General features: G+C 38.6%; 1 protein-coding gene across 9 annotated transcripts in view; it reads right to left on the bottom strand.

The window, feature by feature from the left end:
• PRKCZ (protein kinase C zeta) overlaps positions 1-26,442 on the bottom strand; it is a 152,881-nt gene that overhangs the window by 6,178 nt on the left and 120,261 nt on the right. For 8 of the 9 annotated variants that reach the window (XM_043531488.1, XM_037881433.2, XM_043531489.1 and 5 more), the window contains 5 exons: positions 23,700-23,787; positions 22,769-22,888; positions 19,826-19,905; positions 19,094-19,183; positions 981-1,096 (listed from right to left, as the gene is read on the bottom strand). In XM_043531488.1, the coding sequence (XP_043387423.1) occupies positions 981-1,096; positions 19,094-19,183; positions 19,826-19,905; positions 22,769-22,888; positions 23,700-23,787 (494 nt within the window). Of the gene's footprint in view, positions 1-974; positions 1,097-19,093; positions 19,184-19,825; positions 19,906-22,768; positions 22,889-23,699; positions 23,788-26,442 lie in introns of those variants that run through there. The other variant, XM_037881435.2, reaches the window with a different exon arrangement.

The following is a 26,442-nucleotide window of genomic DNA, read 5'->3' as shown; positions in this document are numbered from 1 at the left end:
AACTGTGCACCTGGAAAAAGGTATGAATCAATTCACTTTGCATTGCTTCCCAATTGGACATCATGCAGAAAAATACAAGGAGGTGACCTATGCTTATCAAAAACACACTGTACTGGGCTGGCCAGCAAAATCAATCCAGCAACAAAACAGGCTGGTGAGGCCATCCACTCTTCTCACAAGCAACATGGTAGGGACATCCTCCCCTCCCGTATTATTCATTCAGCATGAGACATATGTTAGGCACTTGACAGACAAGATGACAAGATTCATGTGTCTCACTGAAATTTGCTCCCGTTGCATACTTAGCTTCCCTTTGTTTTTCTAAAAGGAGTTCAAGCTTCTGAGGCTGACCTTCAAGGCCTACCATACCCTGAACCTGTTCATATGATCTTGGCTCTCATCCTGTAACTACTTCCAAGTTTTCCTCTTAAGCACCACATCTGCATCTTGCCTTCATCTTTGCCTTATATGCGGAACAGTGTCCTCCTCCTCTTGCACCAAGCAACGGGCCTCTTGACCTTCAAATCCCTTCTCATTCCACGCTTTCTTTTCCAGCCAAGACTTTCAATAATGCCCTCTGCAAGAGTCCTCTATCATGTCAAACTCATACTGGTTCTTGATGCAGTGTCTCTCTAAATTGTTTTGTCTCCATACAAAACTAAGTCTCGTGGGGTAGACATCGTATGTTCTTAGCTGTTTGTACAGCACCAAGCACGTTGTTGACAGTTAACAGCAATACATATAGTTTTGATTATTCATTAGTCTGTTAGATGTATTCTGAAATATACAGTATGTATTATGTGGATGTCTAAATGTCACCATGAGAACGTTAACTTATACACTTCTTGAATTTACATTAGTATCTTTAACTTCAAAATGTTTTGTTCCATTTTTAGATATTAACTCTCTCAGTAACGTTACAACAACTTCATATATACATTTCTGGATGCATATTTGTTTAATTATATTAAAAAACATACTCATCATCTGGGGTTAGCTGCACGGGTTCGCTGGTGAACTGTGTATCAAAGTTATCCAAACCATAATCGTCTGTGATCTGAGGCTGAAATGGAGGGATCGCCTGCTTCTTTTCCAGCTGAGAATAATAAGGTGGGGAAAGGGGGGGGGGGGGGGGGGGGGGGGGGGGGGGGGGGAGAAATCAAAGATTGAATATTTACTAAATCTTCTCAGAAAGCTTACACCTGCTCTATGTATATATACACTATGAAACACTACAGCCATACTTTACACGTCCAATATTGATGAAAAAGAGACAAACACTAAATATTATGCATTTAAAGGATTTTCACATTAAATGATGTTCATTCTGTTTATTCATCTTTTGTGGTTTCAAAAACAAATATTTGAGAAAAATCAGCAAAACATACTGAACTTTAAGTTTAAAAGGAGAGAGAAAGCAATTTCCAAATATTTCTCAGCGTACCTCATCTAAGAACAAACATTGTCTCTAAAGCAAGCCAGAGTGCAACACAAACTAGTGTAACATTTAATTACATATTCTTGGAAGCAAAATTGTTTATAAACTGGACATAGTCTCAAGAGGCCTTCAGTCTACTTTAAGTTCAAGCCAAGACGCTTCCCCAAACACTCACTTTTTCCTCTTAAATGCTTCTGTAAAGTGCCTTTGTCATGTTTCAAAGATGAGCGTTTAGAAGATGTGAGCTGCATCTAGATCACACACACCAACAGTCAAGTCAATTTAACCAGACCTGTTTGTCTGGCAACCTAATTCCAGAGCAAAATCATACGCTGTTTCTGCTAATGCCCGCATCAATAGCCAGCTGTGATGGAGGAGACGCTGCTACTGTAATAGTTAGGATTCACTGAAAGCAATTGCATCTAAGCACTAAAATGTCAAAAGCAGCCAACATCTTTACTATGTAAAGAAATATCACTCTACGTTAATTAAGCAACCCACATGTATCTTCTGCACCAGCGTTCACTAAACCATAGACAAACAAGCAGTTTTACTTCACAAGGGTGGTTCACACTAATGTTCACTTTTGGTCATTGTGGGATCAAGGCCCCATCACACAAGTTTCACTTTGGATTTCAAGTACAAACTAAAAAGTTCAAAATGAAATTCTGCTGAAATTGCCAAGGTTCACCTATGTTTCAAGCAGATAACATTAGAATCTGGGCCCACACCTATGACCTGTAGCAACCTTTTAACTAACACTGCCAGAGTTTTGAGTCTTATGAAATCCAGGGCCAAGCAAACTTTTGCATGGTTTTGAGTAGCATTCTGCATGACTTAAGTGCTTGTCTTGTCTATACACTCTGCATAGGTGCACAAGGATAGAAACAGAAAGGTATATTTTTTTTTCCAGGACATATTAAAAATAGTTAAAAAGTCTTCCTTTAAAAAAAAACAAACAGATATCTCCTCTGATGTTTCCAAGCCTACATTTTTCTTTTATTATTTAGGGGTGAAATTTCTTATTGTGTAAATCAAGATAACATTTACAACAGTCAGAAGCTATGTTAGCTGACAATGCTTAGTTCTGTCAAGCCTCTCTCTCTCAATCAAAGATTAATTACCTCACCCACCTTCTCTCTCCAATTCTGCCAAGACATTTCGGTCCTTACTTGTAAATAATGCCTTTCTAAGTGATTAAGAGCCTCTTCTGACTTGGAACTACTAGTTGTGTTAAAACCACAAAATTATGACAGAGTTTAAGACACATCTTTGCTAGGCCCCAGAGTTACCAGATTCTCTAGTTTATCACATACTTGGTGAGAAAGGACCTACCGACAAGTATAATGAGGCAATCCATTTAAATCCCTACCGGTGGCAGTTCAAAAAGATTTATAACAGGGCCAGATTTTCAGCTTGGGAGTAATCAATGGGAAATCACAGGGATGAATTCAAAGTTCTGGAAGCTAATGAAAGGATTCAACTGATCCAAGCACTCATTGGTTGCTGGAGTAATATATTTAGATCAAGCAGTCAACCAATGCCCACTTATTTTGGGCTCTTTGTTCTTGCCAGTTAAGTCACATTTTAACATTGGTCACAAGTAGTATTATTGTAATTGCCTTTATGCCTCCACCATGTTACAGAGCTCCATGGTTAACAAGATTATGAAGTATATTATGCTATAGTAAAGTGACAGAACTCTGTTAGGGCTGACAAGAAATCACTATCATTTGATTGGTTAGTATTCTATTGGACTTGGACTTTCATGGCTTTTCAAGATAATTATACACTGCTTACATTTTTGATCTGAACTCTCCTGATCATGACTTGGAATTTCACATTGCATCCTAATGCAGAAAGTGTCCAGACAGTACCAGGAAAGCTTTCCTCTGCTTCATGAGAGAAAAGACAAACAAAGAAACCCGAGTGCAATATGTTATTTTGGTGGATGCTTACATGCACTAGACTAGAGGCAAAGTGGCATTGGCTGCCTCCTTCCAACCTTTGTTTATATTACTGTGGATATTTAATCTAATTTTTGTACCAATCATATTGTGCAACAACCAAATCAATCTCTCTCCTCTACCCCTTGTTCCCTCCCACTAACAACATAAACTACCAGAAAACACTATTATGAAAGAATGAGCAGGAGAAAACAACATTGCTTATCAACCTCACAGACAGGAATTTAAATACAGAAAAACTCGATGTGTAGTAGAATTGTACCAAACACAAACAAGTGGAACAGCTAATGTATAAAACATCTTCAGGAAAGTACAAAAATTCAGAGCACTTTCTTCCAACAAGGTTATAACACTTAAGTACTGAGCATGCTGTTTGTTAGGTCTCTTCTGTGGGCTTGTTCACACTCTATAGAAAGATGCTTGACCTTGTACTAATGAGCACAGTTCTCAACATGCTATGGGGCTTAATGTGTAATAAGAACCCACAAACAAGGCACAACATGAAATAGCAAAGGAAGACACATGAAATTATGTAAGACTCCCTTTTCTTGAATGTGGATAAAATTGACTTTATAGTATTTATGATGCTAGGAGTCTGATGCTACAGTAAGTATCAGACGGAAACAGAAGGATAACAGGTTTGCGTGTGATAGGAAGTAAATTGGGAGCCTAAGACAAGTGATGTAGCTAACAATAAGGCACATTTTTTCCCAGTGTCTGACTTGTGACTATAATATCTGGGTGCAAATGAGAAGTATGCTCATGATCACAACAAAGGAAATTAGAAAAGTAACCGTGTTTACGGGCAGGCTGGGAGACAACGTAGGGAACAAAATGCATTTTAAACATATTTAAAGGCGGGAAATCTTATTGGTTCACTGAATAGGTAGTATATGAATCTCTCTGTACTCACTAAGATAACAAGAAAGTGCTATACATTCAAATATAAAAGGAATTAACTTGAGAATGTGACTGATATTATGATAAAAAGTTGCAAGCTACTGAGAATTAGATTTTGTGATCAGATTTAGAAGAACAGCACAGACGTGCCAGACACTACCATCTCAATGCATAAACTCTCATTTAGCTTAATATAAGATTTTTAAAAATACCTATAGAAAATGGCTAATGTGATATTCCCAACAGGAAAGATAATTTGACTTCTCTGTACTTTTTTTCCGCAGTGGGTTATTTTCTAATGTTTACAGCTAGTATTCATTAGATAACAAGTAGGACTGAGCAGACAAAAATCTAATTTAAACCAGGATATCATTTTCCCTCTGTCTTGAACTCACAAAATAGCTTTTTCATACTGGTAAATAAATCAGCTGAGAAACATCTTGATGAACTCCACTGGAAATACATCCATCATCATAGGGGGAAAAGGATTGTAACATAGAAATGGTAATTTTATTTGTAGTGTTCATGGAAGGTGTCAGATTCGCAGCGTTGGTAACTGAAGTCCTCTCCCCACTCAACAAGTACAGTACAGAAAGCGTTAGCACAATCTTCTTCCCACACCACATTGCCTATATATGCCCCAGTCCTGATGTGGAGAGACAATTCAAAGCAAAGGAAGAGTTAAGTTTCTTCTCTGCAGAGCCTACGAATCAAGTTGCCAGGTGTCAAAGATGCTCTGGACTCCTGTCCATTAGGGATTGGTCTGAGTCTACCCATTCTATTAGAGATCCTAAATACGGTAATTTTGATACTGGGGTTGGATTCAAAGATGTGAGCAACTCTGAATTCCAATAACAAGTCCTGTGCTATTGACTTCAATTCTAGATGTATTTTTTAAATGATTTTTTTAAAAAAAAATCTGTAGGCTGCTCTGATAAAAGATTCAAAATAAAAGCACGCCTTCAAATGCAGTCTTCACCGGATTCAACAGAATCACAACTAGCTCCAGCCAATATTAAAGAATTTATTTGGTTGCCTTCTCAACTTCAAATAAGTCTTTGTTTTATATCCCAATAGACAAAACTCAAAAAATACAACAGCAAAAATTAATTTAAGTACAACTTGGCAGGCACAGTCTCAAAACAAATATCCACAAACCAAACACTAGGTATATTTATTATAAAGGTGCTTTTTCAGAAAAATAAGCCCAATACACCCTGGGTGAACGAAGAGTCAATGTTCAATTTAGTAATTAATAGCTCTAGATATCAGCTCTTTAAATTAGTAAGGCTTCAAATTATACAGGAGTTTACGTTAATTTTAACCCACTTTTTTCAAGAAAAATACTATTCTACTTACTAGTAACAAACTTGTTCATACTTGCAAACTTAATTATATATATCACAAGACACCATAAAAGAATACCAGCTTGTTACATTCCTTCATATAACCTTGACTTTTTTTCTGAAGCATAGTTCTAGAGTTCACAGGCCTATCAGTACAAGTGAGAGAATCACAAAAAAGATAAATGGAAACAGCTTTGCAAGAAAAATACAAACCAATACAGTAAAAGACACCAAGTAGGTTTGGCCCAGTTTAAATAGCAGGTCTTTTCTAACCATGAATAAAAGTAATTCAAACATTTCCCCACTGTCCATGGTTCAGTTAAAAGAATTATAAAAATCCAATCCTACAAACTAACTACTGGGAGTAGTCCCATTTACATCAGTGGGACTAACTCCCAATTGCGAGCACCCTACGCAATGGGGTTTGAAGGACTGGGTCCAAATGCTACAGTGATGCACATTACAGTTGTTGGGGGATGGGGATTCACGTAGAAAATTTTAACTTGTTGGTGGAAAACTGAAAATATTTTACCAAGCCTCCAATATTTTCTATTCCAGAGGTTTTCAAACTGTGGTCCGCAGACCACCAGTGGCCTGCGAGCTCCATTCAGGTGGTCCACGGATAGTTTCCTCTAAGGTCCGCGCCTGGGTCGCTGCACACGAGAGAATGAAGGGCCACTTACATGCAAGGTGAGGTGGTGGCCTTGGGGAGAACAGGGGATAGGTATGAGGGGGCAGTGGTGTAAGAAGAGGGGGTGGGGAGGAATTTGGGACATGCAAGGCAGCGGCGGCCAGAGAAAGAGGCGACTTTCCCCAACTCCAGGGCTCTGGCTGCCAGGGAGAGACGGCCCTCAGCTCTGTGGTGGAGGAGAGAGGGAGTGACTCCCCTACTTCCCAGCCCCAGATCAGAGGCTGCCATGGCGGGAGAGAGAGGGCACATCCATTGCATTAGAAAGGTAAGACTACTGATATTAAAATATGAGTTGTGTCCTTTTATTTGTAGAACAAATTTTGTTATTATTAAGGTTTTTTATATAGCACTTTTATCCAAAGCGCTTTACAATAGTTAGCTAACAGTACAAACATTTGGAAAAATCATTAAGTGGTCCACCGAGACCCTCAGCAATTTTCAAGTGGTCTACGAAAAAAAAGTTTGAGAACCACTGTTCTATTCAGATATCCTGTTGTGGTGCCTCAAGGGAATTGTAAGCTCAGGTCCCTCAAGCCCCTATTCTACTCTATGGGCAGGGCTCCTTAGACAGACTAATTCCCATGATCTCCCCTCTTGCTGAGTTGCCATGATGCAGGAGTCTGACTGGAGTCCATTTTGGAGATGTAGGTCAGCTGGAAAAACCCAACCCAGAGAGGAGAATGATAGAGAGAGAGAGACCCCCAAGGAGGCAACACTTTAAATCAAAATTTTTCAAATCAAAAATTTTTCCGGTTTTGCGCAGTTTTATTTTTGACAAAAAGTTACAATTTTCTGTGGAATGTAGATACTTTTCAAAAACAAAACAAAACTAAAAAGAATCACTGTCAAAAATCGCATTTTTCATCAAAAACAGTGCTGACAGTAAAGCAGCCTTAATGAACATCTTAGAAAGGTATATAACAAATATGTTTTTGCTACTGGAACCCTTGTGCCTATATGACATAAATAAAGTCTACAAGTCTAGAGGCCTTGTGAAGGTTGGTAGTATATACAGAAAGGTCTTGCTAATTTACACTAGGGGCACAGACACTGCAAATGACTCAATTAGCAAGTTAAGTGCACTATCACAATGGAAATGCTGGTCTATACTGCTTCACCAAAAGTATTTTCATTTATTTTATCAATTGTACCTCAATGTTTATTTTAGAAAGTAATTCTTTACAACATGCTAGTAAGTTTACTGTAGTATATTATGTAAAATAACAAAATCCTAGCAACCCAAGGCTCATTACAGCATCTGCTATTCAATCTTTGCTGAGGTCGGGGAGACATGGACTCCCAATTTTTGTGCAGATTATAAACTGCAGATCTGACGTGTTGGTTGCATGTTTTTAGTGCTCTTCTACTTATGACAAATTACAAGCTAACATCTCACCTCCACAATATGTTTGCACAGGTGGTCCCTGGCATCCGCATGAAGCTCCACTGATCTACCAGGACTCTGCCTGTGTAGACTTAACAGAAGAACTGGGGTCTAAACATGCATCCAAATTCATTACCTGGCCAATTGTGGAAAAGGGCAGGAAAGCTACTGAAATATGGTAAGGCAACACACACAAATACATGAGAACACTACTTATGGGAACTGGTCTCCCAATGCACTCCAACATCCTTTTTTCAGTAAAGTTTGTAACAGTTTTGTCAGCATCTCTACTTTCAGCATGTTGCTTAGAACGGCTCTCTCTGCTTCAATGCTTGTTTGAAATGGTCTTTCATCTCAAAAACAAATCCATAGTATTTTGCATGCCAAGGTTTAAAAAAAAAAAGTTTTTCTTATTTAACATGTCTGAACTAAAATCCTGCCCTCTTCTTGGAAGCACAAAAGAAAAGAGGGTGGACGAAGCAAGGGTTCTGATGCTCAGATACCATGATGAGGAGATAAGAATATTTACAAAAATATCATTCAAAAATTCTATTTATACATACTATGGTAACACCCATCACCTTAAACAAGATCAGCCCCACTGTGCCAGGCTCTGTAAAGATATACAGGAAGAGAGGGTGAGATTCTCTCAGTGCCTGTATGCTGGGTTAAGGGGTAGGGAAGACAAAGCCCTGGATCTGGCCTAAGGAGAATCCCTATGGTATGCCCGCTCCTTCAATACTGCACGCAGGTCTGGGTTGCCCAATCTCAAAACAAGACACATTAGAATTGGAAAAGGTACAGAAAGGGGCAACATATGATTATGGATATGGAACAGCTTCCATATGAGGAGCCATTTTAAAAAAATGGGACTGTTCAGCTTAGAAAAGAGACGGCTGAAGGGGGAGATCAGAGGTCTGTTAAATCAAGAATGGTGTGGAGATTTCTGTACCTCTTCACAACATAACACACGAACCAGGGGCCACCTAATGAAATTAAATAGGCAGCATGTTTAAAACAAACGTAAGGAAGTACTTCTTCACACAACACACAGTCAACTTGTGGAACTCGTTGCCGAGGGATTTTGGCCAAAAGTATAACTGGATTCAAAAAATAATTAGATAAGCTCATGGAGGTTAGGTCCCTCAATGGCTATTAGCCAAGATGGTCATGGATGCAAATGCATGCTCTGACTGCCAGAAGCTGGGACTGGACAACAGGGGATGGATCACTCAATAACTACCCTGTTCTATTCATTCCCTCTGACGTATCCGGCACCTGCCTCTGTCAGAAGACAGGATACTGGCTATATGGACCATTAGTCTGACCCAGTATGGACATTCTTATGTTCTTAACTGATGAACACAGCTGCTGTCTGTTTTCCAAGAACCCGCTTGCAAATTTCAGTATAGGGGACATGGTAGGGGCAAGGCTGGGGCTAGAAGGGTGTTAGTTGGAGAGAGTCTAGTTGCAGTTTCTGGGCAGCACTGCTGGCCCATTGGCAGCAGTGGAAAAGTTGCCTAACTTATGCCAGGGACTGCTCCAGCCCTGGAGGAGCCAAGAATTGAGAAGGAGCAAAGGTGGTTAAAGCCACTGTTGCCCCCTACTTGTCCCTGGGGTTAAAGTTCTGTGCTGCGTTCTTGCCTTGAAGAGCTTACAATCTTCATATTGCTGATGTTCAGAACTTCTATGTAAGCCATTTACCATTTCACAAAATAGATCCCTTGTGTGTGTCAGGAGTCCAGTTTCACTGGATAGTCCATGAGAAATTAGGATCACGATAGTAATTATAAATTTATTAAATTTATAATCAATTGCCTATAAGAAATTCTTTGTCAATTCTATCGAACAATGACATTTCTTTTAATGTAAAATCAAGTCTTTGTGAATGGACAAGAAAGCCTAGCTACAAAACATTTTGGGGAACAGGAGCTCCTTTATTCAAAATGCTTGAGAAGCCACTTGAGGATAATAATTTACAAAAGATTTCAGAAATTATTCAACAATACATTTCTCCTGCTGCCAATGAGCCTAACAAGGCACGTAGTTCACAAGTGAATTGTTTAACAAATTATTTCTGAATGAGTCTTTGTTAAATGTATTCCGGCTAAATGAATTCTTCTTGCCTTCTCTGAATAGTAGAGGTATATTTTTCATACATATCCCCATAGGATATGCTCCTGGTAAAAGGAGCATCTGAAGAGGAGGGGTTTTTTACCCACGAAAGCTTATGTCCAAATAAATGTGTTAGTCTTTAAGGTGCCACCGGACTTCTCCTTGCTCCTGGTAAAGCGGTCAGAGAGATAACTGTTTGTGGCTGGATTATGAAAAGGTCTGGATAACTTTATGACTACAATGTTTTAGCTACAAGTGTTAAAAACAACACAACAAATTTCATGCTTCAGGGCATAAAGCTGATCACCACAGGGGTCTGGAAGGAATTCCTCTATCCCTACGAGCAACACTGCATAGCATTTGGAACCATTTTTACCAGCCGCTCAAGCTTCTGAAAGTGGCTTTGCCGGAAACAGACTACCAGGTATGATCATTGTTCTGTGCTGTTATTGCCTATGTGGGATACACACTTTGGAGTAGCCTGGCTGGCCACCGGAGGTCACCGTTTCTCTAGAGAAATATCAGCCAGAAAATCAAGACTCAAAACTCCCTTTGGAAGAGACCTGATGACAGTACCTGGAAAACTCTGGAAAATCACATCATTTTGTTTTCATGAAAAACATCCACAGAGGAGATAAATTATATTAATTAAATGACAGATTGGCAGAATTGTTTCTAAACTTGTAGTTTTCCAAGGAAGATTCAGAGCAACTCTCTAAAAAGTTGCATTTTTATACTGCTGACATATCACTTGATACAAACTGATAAGTTATATAGCTGTCTATACTTCAAGTGATTAGCCAGCAAGCCCCTGCCTGAACTTAGGAAGACACTAGCAGACTCTCTCATATAGTCCATTTCACACTAATCTGAACTGGGCACTATTGAATACAGGCTACTAGACTGGATGGATCACTGGTCTGATCCAGCAGGATTCCTGTGTTTCTAAAAGGAGCTTGAGATCAGAAATGGTAGTTTCAATGGTCTGCTTAAACAAAGGCAAAGCCTTCTCTTCCTTTGTCACTTATCTGGCATATGAAAAATCCAGCACTCTCTATTAACTTGCAAGCAATTCAGTTCAGTTCTAGACGAGTTGCAGTTCTCTGCAGAGTATATCTGTTTGTTGTTGCCTTCCCGCTTTTCTTTTGTGGCTCAACTGTCCTGCATGTTTATTTGCCTGTCGTTCATTAATGGCTCATTTCTACAGAATTAGCTAATCATCATGTGATGGAACCAACTCATTAATATACTACAGGCTGAGATCTGTAGAGGCAGGTACACATAGGCCTACTTCTAACTCTGACCTCTACACTGTCGTAATTACTATCCCTTACACTGTCACATAATTACTGCTCAAAAGAAAAAACGCACCATATACAGTGATTAATCTGTCTTGGCCCCTTTTATGTGTTTGGCATGCATTTCATTATTCAATATCCTTAGGAAAACAATCTAATCTTTGATGGATACAACCAGTTTTTAGCATGCAAAGAGAGAAGGTAGAGAGTTTGCAGGATAAACTTCAGAAAAAGGCTAAATAATTTCTGTGTAATTGATTTTTGAAGGTTATACTTCGGATTGGCAGAATGTGATTTTTATTTTTTCTAATTAATCATTTATCAATTTTTAACTATTTGTATTTTTACAGCTGTGGCGAGTAGGGTTGGGATCAGGGCAATGCTGAGAGCAGGGTGCAGCCGAGGAGCCCAATGGACCATGGTGCAAGGGAGGCTGTGGTTGATGTGCTCCCGGGGACGGGGAAGCCACCCTGCTGCTGAACAGTTTCTGCCTCAGGACGGCTCTCACACTCCTGGCACATCAGTAGCACGAGTGGGTCTGTGACATTGGAGCTCCAGAGGACTCCCTGCACAGCCACGGGGCTGGTGACAGCTGATCCCTGAAGGCACAAGGTGCAGGGAAGGCTGAGGTACAGGTGTGGCACAGCAGAATCCCCCGGGCAGGGCTGCAAGGAGGACAACAAGTCCCTGCTGGGGGGGAGGCCACTCTGCTGCTGAAGGGCTCCTGCTTGGGAACAGAACTATTCAGCAGTAGGGACCACTCCCTCCTCACAGTCCTGGCCAAGGGTCTCTGCTTTGCAGAACCAGGACTACAGTCTTCCCAGCACCTTGTGCCTGCAGGGCTGTCACTAGCCCCACTTACTCCTGCCCAGACTGGCTCCCACATTACTGGCTGGGGAACTCCCATCACAACGGATTTGCAGGGGGTTCCCTGCATGGCTGTAGGGCCAGTGACATCCAACCCCTGACTGCGCAAGGGGTGGGAAAGGCTGTGGCTCTGGCGAGGCAGAGCACACATCACCAGTACTCCCAGCTGGGGAAAGAGACAATGGGTCTGTGACCATGGGGCTGCAGACTGCTCCCTGCACTGCTGTCCTCTTCTTCCTTGCAGTCCTGGCCAAGGGTCTCTGCTCTGCCCCACTAGGACCTGCAGGGATCAGGTGTCACCACTGTCATGGGCCTGCTCCCTCGCTCCTGTGACAGCAGGGCTCCTGAGGGCTGCCTACATGGCTGCAGAACTAGTGAAATGCAATCCCTGCAGGCATGCCCACTGTTGTGATGGGGAAAAAACACCAATCTAATTCAGCCATCAGCTGAAATTGATATTTACTAATCGTTATTGATGAAATTGAATCCTGCCAAGCCAAGTTACACTTGCTACAGCTCCAAGCCCACAAAAGCCTGCCTGCCTCCTCTCAGTGGGGTCAGTCTTCAGTGTGGCTAAAGGCATTTTGCACCTTGGGTTAACAAGTAGTTTAAGACTGATAACCATGAAATGAAGTGGGGCAGATATAAGGGAGTGGGGGAGGAAATGATGGAGTGTGTCTATACCCCTTGAGAGATCATGTTTTCCAAATACTTTGGGAATCTATGTAAGAGCCTATTAATTAAAAACATTACTGTAGGTGTCTCGTTTACTTGACTCCCATGTTTTATAAGTCACCAGAAAATAAATTCAGTAAAAACGGATAGTACAAATAAGGACATATGAATTGCATACCCTTTAACAATAATTAAGTGAAAAATAATTCTAGTACCTTTTGACAAACCCCCTCAATTAGGGACCTATCTTTCTGTTATACTTCACACCTAGTGTAAAATTCCTTCTTTACGGTGTTCACATCTGGATCCAATACATCACCTACTACTTGCAATTACAAAATTTTTTACACAATAAATTTTTTCAAGGATTGATGGTAGTTAAAATTTAGCCATCTGCTTTGCTGCAATTTAACATTTTATTGTCTATTAAACCAAGACATATGAGGATTAAAATGATGGATGTTACTTAACGTCGGTAAGATGACGAGCTGATGTGTGACTCAATTCGCTAACACAATATTATACGGCAACAATTCTAGCGCTTCAAGCCCTCAAAAGTGACATCTGAATCTAAAGATTCTGAATCTTGTTTTATGTTCTGACACAAGGTTACATGTGCTCAAAAATGGGATGTAGGATTTTAAGATGAGAAGTCTGGCTCAGACATCCTAAGGATCCCCCTGAACTTTTACCCAGTGTTAGAAGCTGATCTGAACCTACATCTTTTGTGGTTCTGAAATGCTCAGAAGAGGGTTTTCTCCCACTTCGGGTTTCTGACACTAGACACAGAAGTCTTAAGTTAAAAGACCCTAGTCAAACCATTCTCCACCAATCTTCCATTCCCCAAGACACCTGTTATATATGCACAACACATAAAATGTTGGTTTAACTACTTAAAACAGAATTTTGTTCAAACTGAAAGGCTCAAGACTTCATTTTAAGATTCTTTTAAAATCACTTTTAGGACAACAATTGTGGAGATTTTTGTGTGTTTATTTTATGATGAAAAATAGAGCAATTCAATTTTCTAACCTTTCACAGCTAAATTTGCTTCTGTTATAAAACAAAAGTCAGCTACTGACTTGTAATGGACAGTGTAAAATAACTCTATAAATTCAAGTTGAAAACATACTTTTGAGATTAATGTCAAAATACCCAGATAAAACATCTTGTTTAGCCAGGCAATGGAAACCATTACAATGAATACGCAGCATTTAACGATAGAGATCAACAAGGAATACACACATTTTATGTTGTATTTTTCCTAATTTAGTTCAGGGTTCTTTCAAGGCTGACAGATTCTCTCACAGCACTTGAATGCTCCCCCCTGCACCCTCCAAAAAGTTAATAGGGAATCCTTTCTTCTCTTACTGATTTTAATAGCACTTCTCTGCTCTTTGAGGAGGCTATATCCTAACATATCAATGTACTTAATTGTATTATACCCCATAAACTCTGTTGCAGTAATAACTATGATTTTCATACCCAATTAAATTTTTCAGGGCTTTGCCTATATATTGTAGTCCTTTGAAAGAGCTGCAAAAGTCTTGATGCAGTTACTACAGTAAGGACTAAACCTGCAATAAAAAGACATGATTCTGAAATCAATATACAGACTAAGACTGCTCACAAGACAATACTTGGGAATTGTGGGAGGGTATTATTATTTAGCAGTAAGGGACGTGTTACATGAAAGTCTGTAATTATGCCAACTGGAATGCAACATTTGTACAGTACTTGAGATTTTGGGTGCACTGATCTGTAGCTTAAAAGAATTGCTGTCACACAGTTTGGGCCAAAATTTGACCTATTTAAAACAGTTATAAACCAGTTCCTGACCTTTAGATTCTAAACAAATAGCTTTTATTTTCTTTTAAATTTACCAAAGAAGGACCCATACTCCGTGTGTGCATGCACACGTCCATCTGCCCATCACTGGTTTGATAGTAACAATTGAACATACTGCTAGAGCTAAGCAGATTATCACTGAGCATGATTATTTATTATTTGTATTACCATAACCTAAGAGTCCTGGGCTTGGACCAGGACACGGCTGTGCTAGGCGCTGTACAAATGAGAACAAAAAGATGGTCCCTACCTCAGAGAGTTTACAATTTAAGTATAAAACAAGAGACAACAGATGGAGTGCAAGGAAACAGAGACAATATCAGTCGGTATGATAGGGCGTGATCTCAGCACACCAGCAGCCTAACTGTTAAGCTTTTTGTAGACATCATAGAAAAAGAAAGTTTTAAGGAGGGTTTGGAAGGAGGAAAGCCTGTTAGTTTTGTGGATGTTTATGGGGTGCTCCACCCAAGAGTGAGAGGCAGGCCCAGGAGACAACACAAAGATGCTTGTTTGGAAATTTAACATGTGGATGACAGAGGTGGGCATCAACAGGCCACAAACGTGAGGGCAGTTAGTTTAGGCTTATACAGTGGAGGGATGCAAAGAGAGGAGAGACATGGTAAAAGTGATGGGCTAGGAAAATAATTTTTGCAGCAGCATTCTGAATGGATACAAGATGGTGTTCAAAGAGTAGAAAGAGTAAAAATTGAACTCTAGACTTTTACTTTCATATTCCAATGGATGTAAGATCATCCTAAAGATATTTTGACAAGTAGGTGGCAGTGTTGCAGCCTTTAATTTGAGGAACTGAGGAATCAGTTGCCACAAAATGCATTTGAATCAGTTTTATCAGCCCCCTTAGGAATCTCAGGGAGGGGTATATCTAATTCGCTGAGCTAATTTAAGGCTGAAATCAGCTTGCTTTCTGAAAGTTACAATCTTTTCTGGCATTCTGAGTCCCATATGTGTCTTTTCCGATCTATCTTTTTATGCCTCTCTATTTACGGTCATAGAGGCAAAGATTTAATTTATTAAAGACAACATTTCTGTAGGTTTGCTGCCCTATACCTCCATGAAATCCCTCTAGGTATTTCCTGACTCCATCCTTAACCAGCTTTGTCGCACTTCCTGCTTTCACATATGTATTCTCCAGACTGCTAAGGTAATTTTTCTTTTTAGTTTTGTTTCTTTGTAACTTCTGGGAAGTAAGCTCATAACACATAGCAAGAGAAAGCCTTGAAGTACAATCTTCCCAGCAATGACTTTCACAAATAGTTATGCTCTGCGTTAGGCAGATCACAGCTCTATGCTCCCTCTCTGCTGTCTTAGTCTTCTTTTTAAAGATACAAATATTCGATATATTGTTTTGTCAACATCTTCCAAAAAGGTTTTGCTTATTCTTTTAAGTGAAAGGTTGCATTTTGTAGACAATTAATTTTGTCAGCCATATCACTCTTTATCTGCATCTTTATTCTAGGTCCACCTCCATTGTATCTCTGCACACCTAAGCAGTGACATCAACCACAATTTTGTAGTATTGCTTTTATTATGTAAGGCATAGTGCAAGAAACACAGAGATTTGGAATATAAATGGATTTTGTCTTATATAGTAGAAAACATTTGGTAAGTGTTCTAAAAGAATTAGGAAAGCTGTCTTACTAGGTTCCAGAATGTTACTGCCTCATTTCATGCAGAGCAACGTCCCAATACTCAAGTTATAATAGACCCCTATTGTATAACATACCCTTCATGCAAAAAATCATCAAAATTAAGAGGTACTGAGCACCTTGCTTCCAATTAAGTGGTTGGAGGAATCTCAGTACCTTTCAAAATCAGGCCATTAAGTTTAAAATTCACTGAAAAATGTCTTTACCTTTACTACTTACACCTTAGATTGCTAACACTGAAAAGATATTTAGAATCTGTCTCCTTTCACTATCTATACATGATGTTTATTTTTTGCACTTCACTCAGGCTGGACCCTGGCAATAGTTTCTTGTCAATTTTACCCTCTGGTTTTGTTGTGTAAGGCACTGTATTTCAGGGTAAATGATACTGAGAAACGTTTAATGAAAATCTCCCCCTCACCACTTGTAATCCAGAAGAAGATTCACTAAATTAAAAAGTAATAAAAATATTTATATGAGGCTTCTATTTATTCACTTTACAAAACTGAAATATTTTGGCCTACACTGAAAGGATAGTGACACCTAAAACAACTACACGCAGCATCATCTTCTAAATAGAACACAGAATACGACAGGGACCCAAAGTAAACATGATTTTCCTGTAATAATCTTATCAAAATGTTAAACGATGCATAATTTACATCTCAAGATAGTAATTTACATGACACAGCTTTGTTGAAAAGAAGCCAGGATTACATAACCACCCTGTTTCAGTTTGGGGTGGTCTTCCCAAGTGATCACCATGAAATATAAAGTAAGCAAAGCAGTAAAAGTCTCTTTTACAAATATAAAATGAATCCAACAAAATCTTCTCTCATAAAGCTACAGTATGTGAAGTTTGATGTTGATGTTCTATTAAGAAACATCCTATTAATTAGCATTATAGTGCCTGAAGGTGCATGCAGTAAAATAACACCACACACCAGATTAAGGGAGCTATTTAAAACCTATATCTTTGCAAATTATTAATAGCTTAATCAGATCCTCTGGGCTATATGAACAGCTATAGAAATGCCAGACATTCTGCCTCTGTAGAAAGCTTCTTCCATGAAGAACTTCAATAAGGATGGTCTGAACGACGAGCCTCAAAGTAAAAATTTAATCATTCTGTTTTCTCCCTTTCTCTGAAAACTTCTCTCATGATGCTCGAGTCATTACCTCCTGTTTCTACAATATTTCCTATAGAGTTCACAGTACTGCAAAAAATAATAATGCATACTTGCATCTCCATCATTAAACTAGCTATTAAAAATTTACATAGCTAACTAAAATAATGTTCCTGATATAGTTGGCACCTTAGCCATAAAGTAGTTGGTGTAGCAGATAAGAGTTTTTAATGATGATTTCGTGATGATAGCGGTGGACATAATCAAGAAGTGACTGGTATTCTTCTAGATCAACTGACGCTTAAACTGATCATAACTTTTAAACACTGCATGCACCTTCTTGCAAATCCCACTGAAACAAAAGTACATCTTATCCCACATTATAGACCAAAAACATCCCTAAGAGCAAGGAATAACAAAACAAAATGTAAAGCTTTAAAGTAACCAGCAAGCAAGCAAAACACAACTACTCAATCATACTGCATTCAAGTCGCATCTCTTCCTTAGGTCATTTTGTCTTTTAAGGGTCCGATTCTACAAATATTAACAGCCCAATTTAAATCAATGGGACTACTCAGGTCAGTAAGGATCACATATGTAAGGTTTTGTATGACTGGGGCCTTATATTGTAAACTGTAAGGAAACTGCCTTCTTATGTGTCTGTCCGATGCCACGTATATAAATGATGCATATAAATGGATCACTTGATGATTACTTGTTCTGTTCATTCCCTCTAAAACACCTGGCACTGGCTACTGTTGGACAGGATACTGAGCTAGATGGACCTTTGGTCCGACCCAGTATGGCCATTCTTATTCTACATACAGCATACACTAATAACAGCTTCACTCTAGTATTTCCCCCCCCCCCCCCCCCCCCCCCCGGAACAGAATACCAGGCTGCTACTTCTTCCGAAGTCCCTGTTACATTTACCACTACTCAAGACTTGCTTAGGATATTTTGCCTCCCTGGAATCAGACCTGCCTAAAACAATTAAATATAAGATTTAGACAAACGTTAGAGAGGGCTTGCTTCAGACCATCAAGAACAATAGGTTGCAATCTATACATGTTGCCACCTCCTCTGTTGGAAACTGTCAGGTAGCAGCAGCTTTAAATTAAAAGCAGGGCTCCACAAGAACTCCACCAACGGAAGATCTCTGCTGAATCAGCATATGTTCTCCCCTCCCCCCCCCAAGTCTTGCCATACCTTACCCATTCTGTGGCTCTCCCAGACAAATTCTAACCCCAGCTCTTCTGGGAGAGAGAGGGTTGGTGCGAAAAGTCCACTTGGTGCATTACAAGGACCAATGCTAGGGGCTGCAGCACAAGTTCTGCAGCACCTACCAATAGAATTCAGGGAATTAATTGGCCCCCAAGGCTTTATTATGGTTTAAATAATGTGTTTTTGTTATTTTCTACCTAATATCACAATTGTCTTTTTACTAAAAATTTAACCTCACATTTTTAAAGTAAAGACCATGAGTGAAAGTACACTTAATATTTGGTAACAAGTCACATTTTTGACCATGAAATAAATCTAGTTTCCAACATTTTTACATTAATGAAAAGCCTAAACTGAGCACACCGAAGTTAATTTTACATGAATACTTTGAGGTTTAATGTATTCTTTCAGTTATGAGCAACTGTATTTTTGAAGAGAGTATTCATTAACAGAGTGTTTACATGATAGGTTCATGCACACAGTAATTAAAACACTGAAGGAACATGTCTCTATTTAACATACTTAAGTAGAATAAATTATTTTTACCAGATCCCAGTCTATGCTGCGGAAAAATGTGTGAGACTTGATATCAGAAAACCCTGTCTGTGGCTGGCAGCCAAGCCTTTCTTTGGGATCCTGTGGAAGACAAGAGGAAACACAATCAATATTGTGTTTGTCTTTACACTTCTTTTTTATTGTTCTATCATGACAAATTCTCCAGTTTTTCACTGACGCATGTAGATCATACAGGGATAGGTAGTAGTACATACACTATTGGTAAAATAAATTAAGGCAATCTAGTTTTCAAAACTTCATGGGTTTGAAAATTCATTTTAGACTGTTTTTATTTTACAGCATTTCTCGTGATATCAAAATTCTGAATTTACTTAATAAATGTGCTGTTTTCCCTATTGATGCAGATAATAGTTCCACTGATTTCACTTTGTCTGCTTGTATTAGTAAGGACTACTCATTTAATAATTGTTTGCAAACACAGACCAATAATTATCTTAGGTTTTGTACTCAGTTTCATTATAAAAGACCATTTCACTAACTAGCCAACTTGCTAGTACATTTTCAAATGAAGTTCCGTGTTATGAAATTTTCACATGAAAAATCAGCAATTTAAAAGATTCCTTTTGGAAGCTATATGTCCTGATTTTATAAAATTTCTTTACAGAAAGTGGATACACCTCTAAGTTTTTAATTAATTTATGTTTTATAACATGAAGCTCTGAGCTATTGAACTTATATAAATAACAGTGTTGTAAAACTTACCTTGTTTAAAAATCCTTTTAAGACATGAGAGGCCTTGACAGAGAGAAATCTTGGAATCCGGATTGGCTTTTCAAGGATAACTGTTACAAGTTTAAAAAAAACAAAACCCCAATATGTTTTGCACTCTATTATATGACATCCACTATGATTTTAATAAAAAAACTTTTTTATTTGTATTACTCCGGGGACAATGTGCTAATATAGCAACTATTTAAGTTATTTCTGCTAAATTTGCCAGGCTATACAATTTTATTTTATTTTTTCTTAATACAAAAAGAGTCACTCCACACTCTCTCTGGTTAATATCTTTTCTAAATGTACTATAAAATGGACTTTTAAGGACATAACTCAGAAGAGAAAGCCAGCATATTCATTTTTGTTTTCAAAAAGCTGGGGGCAATGAATCCAGTGGTTAGAACAGGGGATTAGGAGTCAAGGCTCCTGAGTGCAATTCCTTTTTTTGTGTGACTGACACATTAACGACTATGGGGGCAAGTCACTTCAACATTTAGTTCCTGCTTCCACAACCATCAAATGAGCATTTACTTTTCTCTAACTTTGCAAGGGTTACCCAGTTAATGTTTGTATCTTGGGATCTTCACATGAAAAGTGCTATGGTAGCAGTGACATTTAAAGACTTTCTGAAAATTCTTAATCTCATGCATCATTTCTTTCATCTCATCTGTCATACTGATAAACACATTGTATAAAGGCTTTTCATCTCCTTAAAGTCCTGATCAAGGGGTTATATAAATGTGATCTCACATTTTTAAACAATTGAGGAAATATTACACTGGACCAGAGGTTGTGGGGATTCCCCATTATGTCATTACAAGCAACTTTCTTCCTTCATTATACAGTATTCCCCCTCAAGGAGTATTTTGGAGACTAGTTATGCACTTTAAAAAGAGTACACCGTGGTGCTTGAGACTGCTCACACTGGCAGTCAGATTGGTCACTAGGAGGTATTTCAGAATGAGTCAGAGTTTAAAGGCCACAAGCACTAACTAGCATCTGCACACTAAATCCAACACCCAAAGTATTACAGCCCACAGGAGACTAAACTATTATATGCCTCAGGCATAGAATGGGAGGGATCTTGGTGCACCAATGCCTGAGGTCTCTGCAATGGCAGGGAATTTTATTAAGTGAGATATACCCATAGAATTCTGGAGAGTGACCCAGGCCCCATGTTGCAGAGGAATACAAAAACCCTAAGGTCACCACCAGTCTGACCTGGGAAAAATTCCTTCCAACCCTCTCTTCCTTCTCTCAGACTATGCACATACACCTTTGCAATTCACTCTTTACCAATCAAGCACTTTCAGCATTGCTCCTGTACTTGACATGGTTGTGTACACTGCTACCTTTGATTAGAATAATGGGCACACTGCTACCCATGCAAACCAGTTGCTATTAAAGTAACTTATGACACTGCTACCAAGAAATCACCATAGGGAAACAGAAAAAGTTAGCTGGAGCAAAACTACAGGTAGATATGGTTGGTGCCCAGAAAGTTCCCTCAATGCCTTTATATAATACAGTTTTCAAAAACCTTTCCATACTCTGGACACAACCTAGCAGACATACTGTCTAATGCATTGTCTCCCATTCCTTTCATTGGCACGTTCTGTCCCTACTGATGATAACTTAACATCCTTGTGGCAATTACAGCAGTTGGTTTAGTGGAAAAGAAATATCACTGAATATTGTTAATAGCCTTTGGTTCAATGAGTGTTTTGCCCTTTCTGAAGAAAGTCAGTCAGGCGGTCTACTGTATCTTCATTTCATTTCATTTCATTTCATCTCTCCCTCCCACCTGTTCTGTTTCTCTTGACTGGCATCAAGGCAAGCCAGCTGCATGTGACCAGTTAGGTCTCTGGAGACCACCATCAAGTCTAATACTATTAACAAGGCTTACACTGTATTTATCGGATTAACTGTTTTAAGTTGGGGATAAATGTATAGGTCAGTATTCTTGGGGTGTAACACGCTGTGGGAAGCAACTAGCAAGTTCTAGAAGCACATCTGCCATTGTGCTCAATTCATTTTGTTACATTCAAAGTAAGTTATAAAATGTAAGACATACAAGGAATATAAACATATGTACCAAAGAACTAGGGTGAAAGAGAAAAATATCCCAGAGTATAAGAGTAATGTGAATGATAATGTCTTTGTTGAATATAATGATGGATTTATGGTCTTGAACTGCAATTCAAAGAGGGCACATACATAGATTCAACCCAAGATTTCTGAACCTTGTTTTCAATGGCTACTTCCAAACTCACTGGGTTCAGTGGGAACTCAGTGGATCTCATTGGGTAAGTCTACACGGTAGCTGGAAGCATGTCTCCCAGCCCAGGAAGACCAACACATAGTAAGCAGCTCCTCTCAAATTAGCCTGCTAATAATAGCGGTGTGGATGCTGTGGCAGGGGTGATGGCGCAGGTTAGGCACCTGAACCTGGACTCACCTGCCTACCTGGGTCCGAGCTCAGGTGGCTCGTCTGAGCTGCCACCCATGCCACAGCATGCACACTGCTATTTTTAGCAGAGCTAGCCTGTGTCTGTCTTCCCAGGCTTGAAGCATGCGGCCAGCTGCAGTCTAGACAGACTGTTAGACAAAGTCTAATTTGAAAGGGACTAACTCTGAGTCCTAGATTTTTGTCCCAGAAAATTAAGTTCCTTGAATGTTGAATTAGAAATACCACAGCCCTGTTTACCTATGCTAGTATCACTGGTAGACATGAGATGATGGGAACTACTGAGACCTCTCTTACATCTTTGCTGTGTAGGAAATTAAAAGGAAGAGAGAAGGCACCCACAGTATGTAAAAGATGGTTGCTAATTTTCATTATTTAGTGTTTTGTTCTTCCTTCAAAGGGATTCAAGAAAAAAAACATTGAAACTCAAAACAAAACGAAACAACAAATCTTAAATATACCTTGGAAGAGGTAATCTTCAGTGTTCATGTCTGGATTGTCAGTTATTATATCAAATGGAGATCTTCCTGCCATCATTTCAAACATCAGGACACCAAGAGCCCACCAGTCCACACTGAACCCTATAAGCATTAAAGAACACATTTTCAGGTAATAAATCCTGGTTCTAGAATAATGTTACAATGACATTTATTGCATCATTGATGGAGATTAAGGACCTGATTCTGCAGAGAGCTGAGAATCCTCAACTCCCACTGAAACTGCTAGCAGCAGGGCTCAGAGCCTCACAGGAATAGCCTTTAACAGAGCACTTTGGAGAAAAATTAGTAACGGTAATTTGTTCAGGAACTTGTAGCTGGGCCATTACGGTCCACAAGAGAGTGAGACTTCAATTAACAATGCCAAGATAAAGGTCAATATACTTCTTAAAGCTGGAAGATACTTGAGGATTTTTGAAAGTTGTGAATGCTATGTTACCATATAGGAAAAGGACAGTACTCAGGTATTTTACCATGTAGATAGGCCACTTTTTAAATTCACAACAGTAGTTAGTGTGCTCCTATAAACTACTACTGTTTTGAATTCTATGTTTTCTGTTGTCAGACACCCTGATCCAAACAGCTGAAAGCTCAAACCAGCATAAAAGGATTGGGTTGTGGTATCTGCTCTGTAGCACAAAGCAGGAGTTCTCTTTCAGGAAAAAGCTCACCCTTTCTAGAAATATCTTTTAATAGAAGTTGCACATCCATGACTATGAGGGTCAAAAAACACAAACTGTCTGAAGTACATCTGAGAAAATTAAACTAAAAATTCAGGAAACACAGAATAAAAACATGTAAGCTTAATTAAAACTGTACTCTTAGTGCCCTGCAAATTGGAACTTAAATTAGTGATTCACTGTAATTAAACTTACAAGTTTATGCACCAACTCACCATATTCTTCCCCTCTTAGGATCTCTGGTGCAATGTAATTTGGCGTTCCACAGAAAGTGCTTGTAGTGTCACCAGGGCCCAATCCTTCCTATTGGAATAGACCAATTCATCTTTTGAAAGTTAAATTCTACCTGCAGCAATTTCCCTTCAACCAAGCTTTTATAAGTATTTAAAACCAGGAGTCTAAGATGCCTCCATACACCAACGAGATTCCAGGGGTCAAGGTAGTGATAAGACTCCTCCCAAAAACTCCTACCAGTCAAAACAAACTTTTAAATTTTTTTTACAGCCCTTCATCATGGTAAGTGTGTGTGACGTTACCAGGGTGGAACTGATTTAAATAAATTTGATTTAAATCATCATTTAAATCACTGGTCAGGAAGACTCGATTTAATCATGGACTTCTACATAAAAGTGCATTCTTGTTGGTTGTTATAACCTTAATACATATTCTTTACAACTCAGAGATAGATGTAGGTTTCATTTTTACAAGGTACACACAATACATTTTTAAGTGATTTATTTTGAAAACTTTTCAGATTAATTTTACAGCTATATCAGAAAATTAATGATTGTTTGGTTATTTCATTTACCAAAAGTAATTGAAGCAGATATTTTTGAAGTCATTGGGAGGTGAACTATTACCAATTCATCAGGTTAATCATTAATATTTTGAGGATTTTCTTGCCTTGCTGTATTAGGAGGAGACCACCACCAGACAGACATTTAAATTGTTTTATTTAACTAAAACAACAACATTATGTATTCTGGATTTTTTTCTTCAATAGCAGATGCATAATGTTTTAACAAAACAAGCATATGAATTTTTGAATTTAGTTAAACATTCAAGTTTTTTAAAACCAGGTTTGTTTTTGTTAAAATTGTTTTTAACTAAAATAATTAAATGAAATATAAAAAACCCCCCAAAATATTAAATCGACTGTCAGCCAGGTCAACAAGAGAAACTTAAAATATTGGCTTCTGCAGCTAACTCAGTCGTCTTCACCTTCATTTTCCTGTTTGTTCATAATCTGGAAAAGAAAAACAAGCTTTCCTGCTTTTTCAGGTCCCAAACGATTTCTCAATTTGGAATGAATTAGTCCAAAGGAAGAAAATATTCTTTCTACCCTGGCAGAAGAAGCTACTGCTGTTAAAAGTGAGATTATTACTTCAACAGTCGCTGAATCCAAGTGCTTAAGTAACTTCCACCAGTTCACTGGTGTGACTTTCTTTAAAATATCAGCAGCAAACATATTTCTTGAATGGTTCTTATTCCCAAACTGGGTCTCTTTTACAGCCTACTGCCATTATAGGTTCTCTCTCTTTCTTTCTTCTCGTGAGAGAATGGTATGGTAGATCTCAAATCAATGAAGGCTACACTCAGAAAGACCTCAAGATTTCTGGAATATGATGCTCCGTTTCACTTTTGTTTCTTTTTACTGCCTGTCCCTCCCTTTTCACATTTATCTCCAGACTTTTTCTCCTTGTCCAGATCTATTCCACCCTCAGCAATCTTCTATTTATTGAACTTTTTGAAATTTTGCACTTTTAGAGAGATGTAAGGGTTTGACTCTATGTACACAAATTTACAGGGGACAATAGGGTTGAGGTCTGTTATTTCTCACCTCTATACATTAATTTATTTAAAAACATTTTTTGCTGTTAACAAGCATGTTATCTCTACAGACACAAATCCACAGTTTGAAAACTGCAAAATTAAGCATCTCTGATGGTATCTTCTAGACTGAGCACTGAGTCCCACTGGGTAGATAGAAAGATTAATCTAAATAATCTATACAGAAGCCCCTGGAACCCCATAAGATTGGGTCCCTAATCCATGAACTATTGGAAATCATTTACAAAACTTTTCTTAAACATTACATGAATATATTGTCTCATACCGTAGAATTAGAATTTATAATCCCTATTCCATGATGAGCTCTCTTTGAGCTATAATGTAACTTAATTAAAACTATCTTTAGATTGCATTTTGAGGAAAAAACCTTTTTAAATAAAAAAATCTGATTTAAATTTAAAAAAAATCAGATTTTTTTGATTAAAAGAAAAATAATTGATTTTTATCCACCCTGGATGTTACTAATCTTGACATTTATAATGTTTAATTTGTTTAGTTTAGACAAAGAAAAAAGTCTCTCATTTCTGGGGAATTGTTTATTTGTTATTTTTACAGATGAAAACAATTCATCATTTTTTGCAATTGCTGCCTTTTAACTCCAGGTTATGAATATTAGTGCTGATGCAACACATCAGATAAGAGTCCTTGAAAACTGGAAAGTCCTATTTATTCCTTGAAGAGGTATATCACAAGCAGTGACAATGCAAGCTCCCCACAGTGCCCCACTGCTAATGTGCATAATGAACTGTGAAGAACCCCTAATAAGACGGAGAAGGTAGCTCAGTTAACTTGGTCCATTCAATCCCTGGACCCTCTGAAATTGACAAAAAGGGTGCTCGTTGTGGTGCTGGTTTTGGGGACGTGGCGGTCCATCACAAACTAGACTGAGACCCCTCATTTCATTTCACAAGGACCAAATAACTTGGAGACAACAACTGCCAGCAAGTATTTGTGCGTGTCAAAGCAGCAACCCAAAGAGGTAATATCCCATTACAAGCCCCCTGAGCAGTCTGACCTCCATAGTTCATTAATTTACTTGAGCTTCTTAATATCTGCTTTGACTTTTATTTCAAATACCAATTCATTTAAATAAGGCTACAAATAACC

The sequence above is a fragment of the Chelonia mydas genome, chromosome 18 (assembly GCF_015237465.2).
Source record: "Chelonia mydas isolate rCheMyd1 chromosome 18, rCheMyd1.pri.v2, whole genome shotgun sequence".
In the NCBI taxonomy this organism is placed as follows: domain Eukaryota; kingdom Metazoa; phylum Chordata; order Testudines; family Cheloniidae; genus Chelonia; species Chelonia mydas.
Note: the sequence above shows the minus strand (reverse complement) of the source record. Positions and strands in the feature narration are given on the sequence as shown.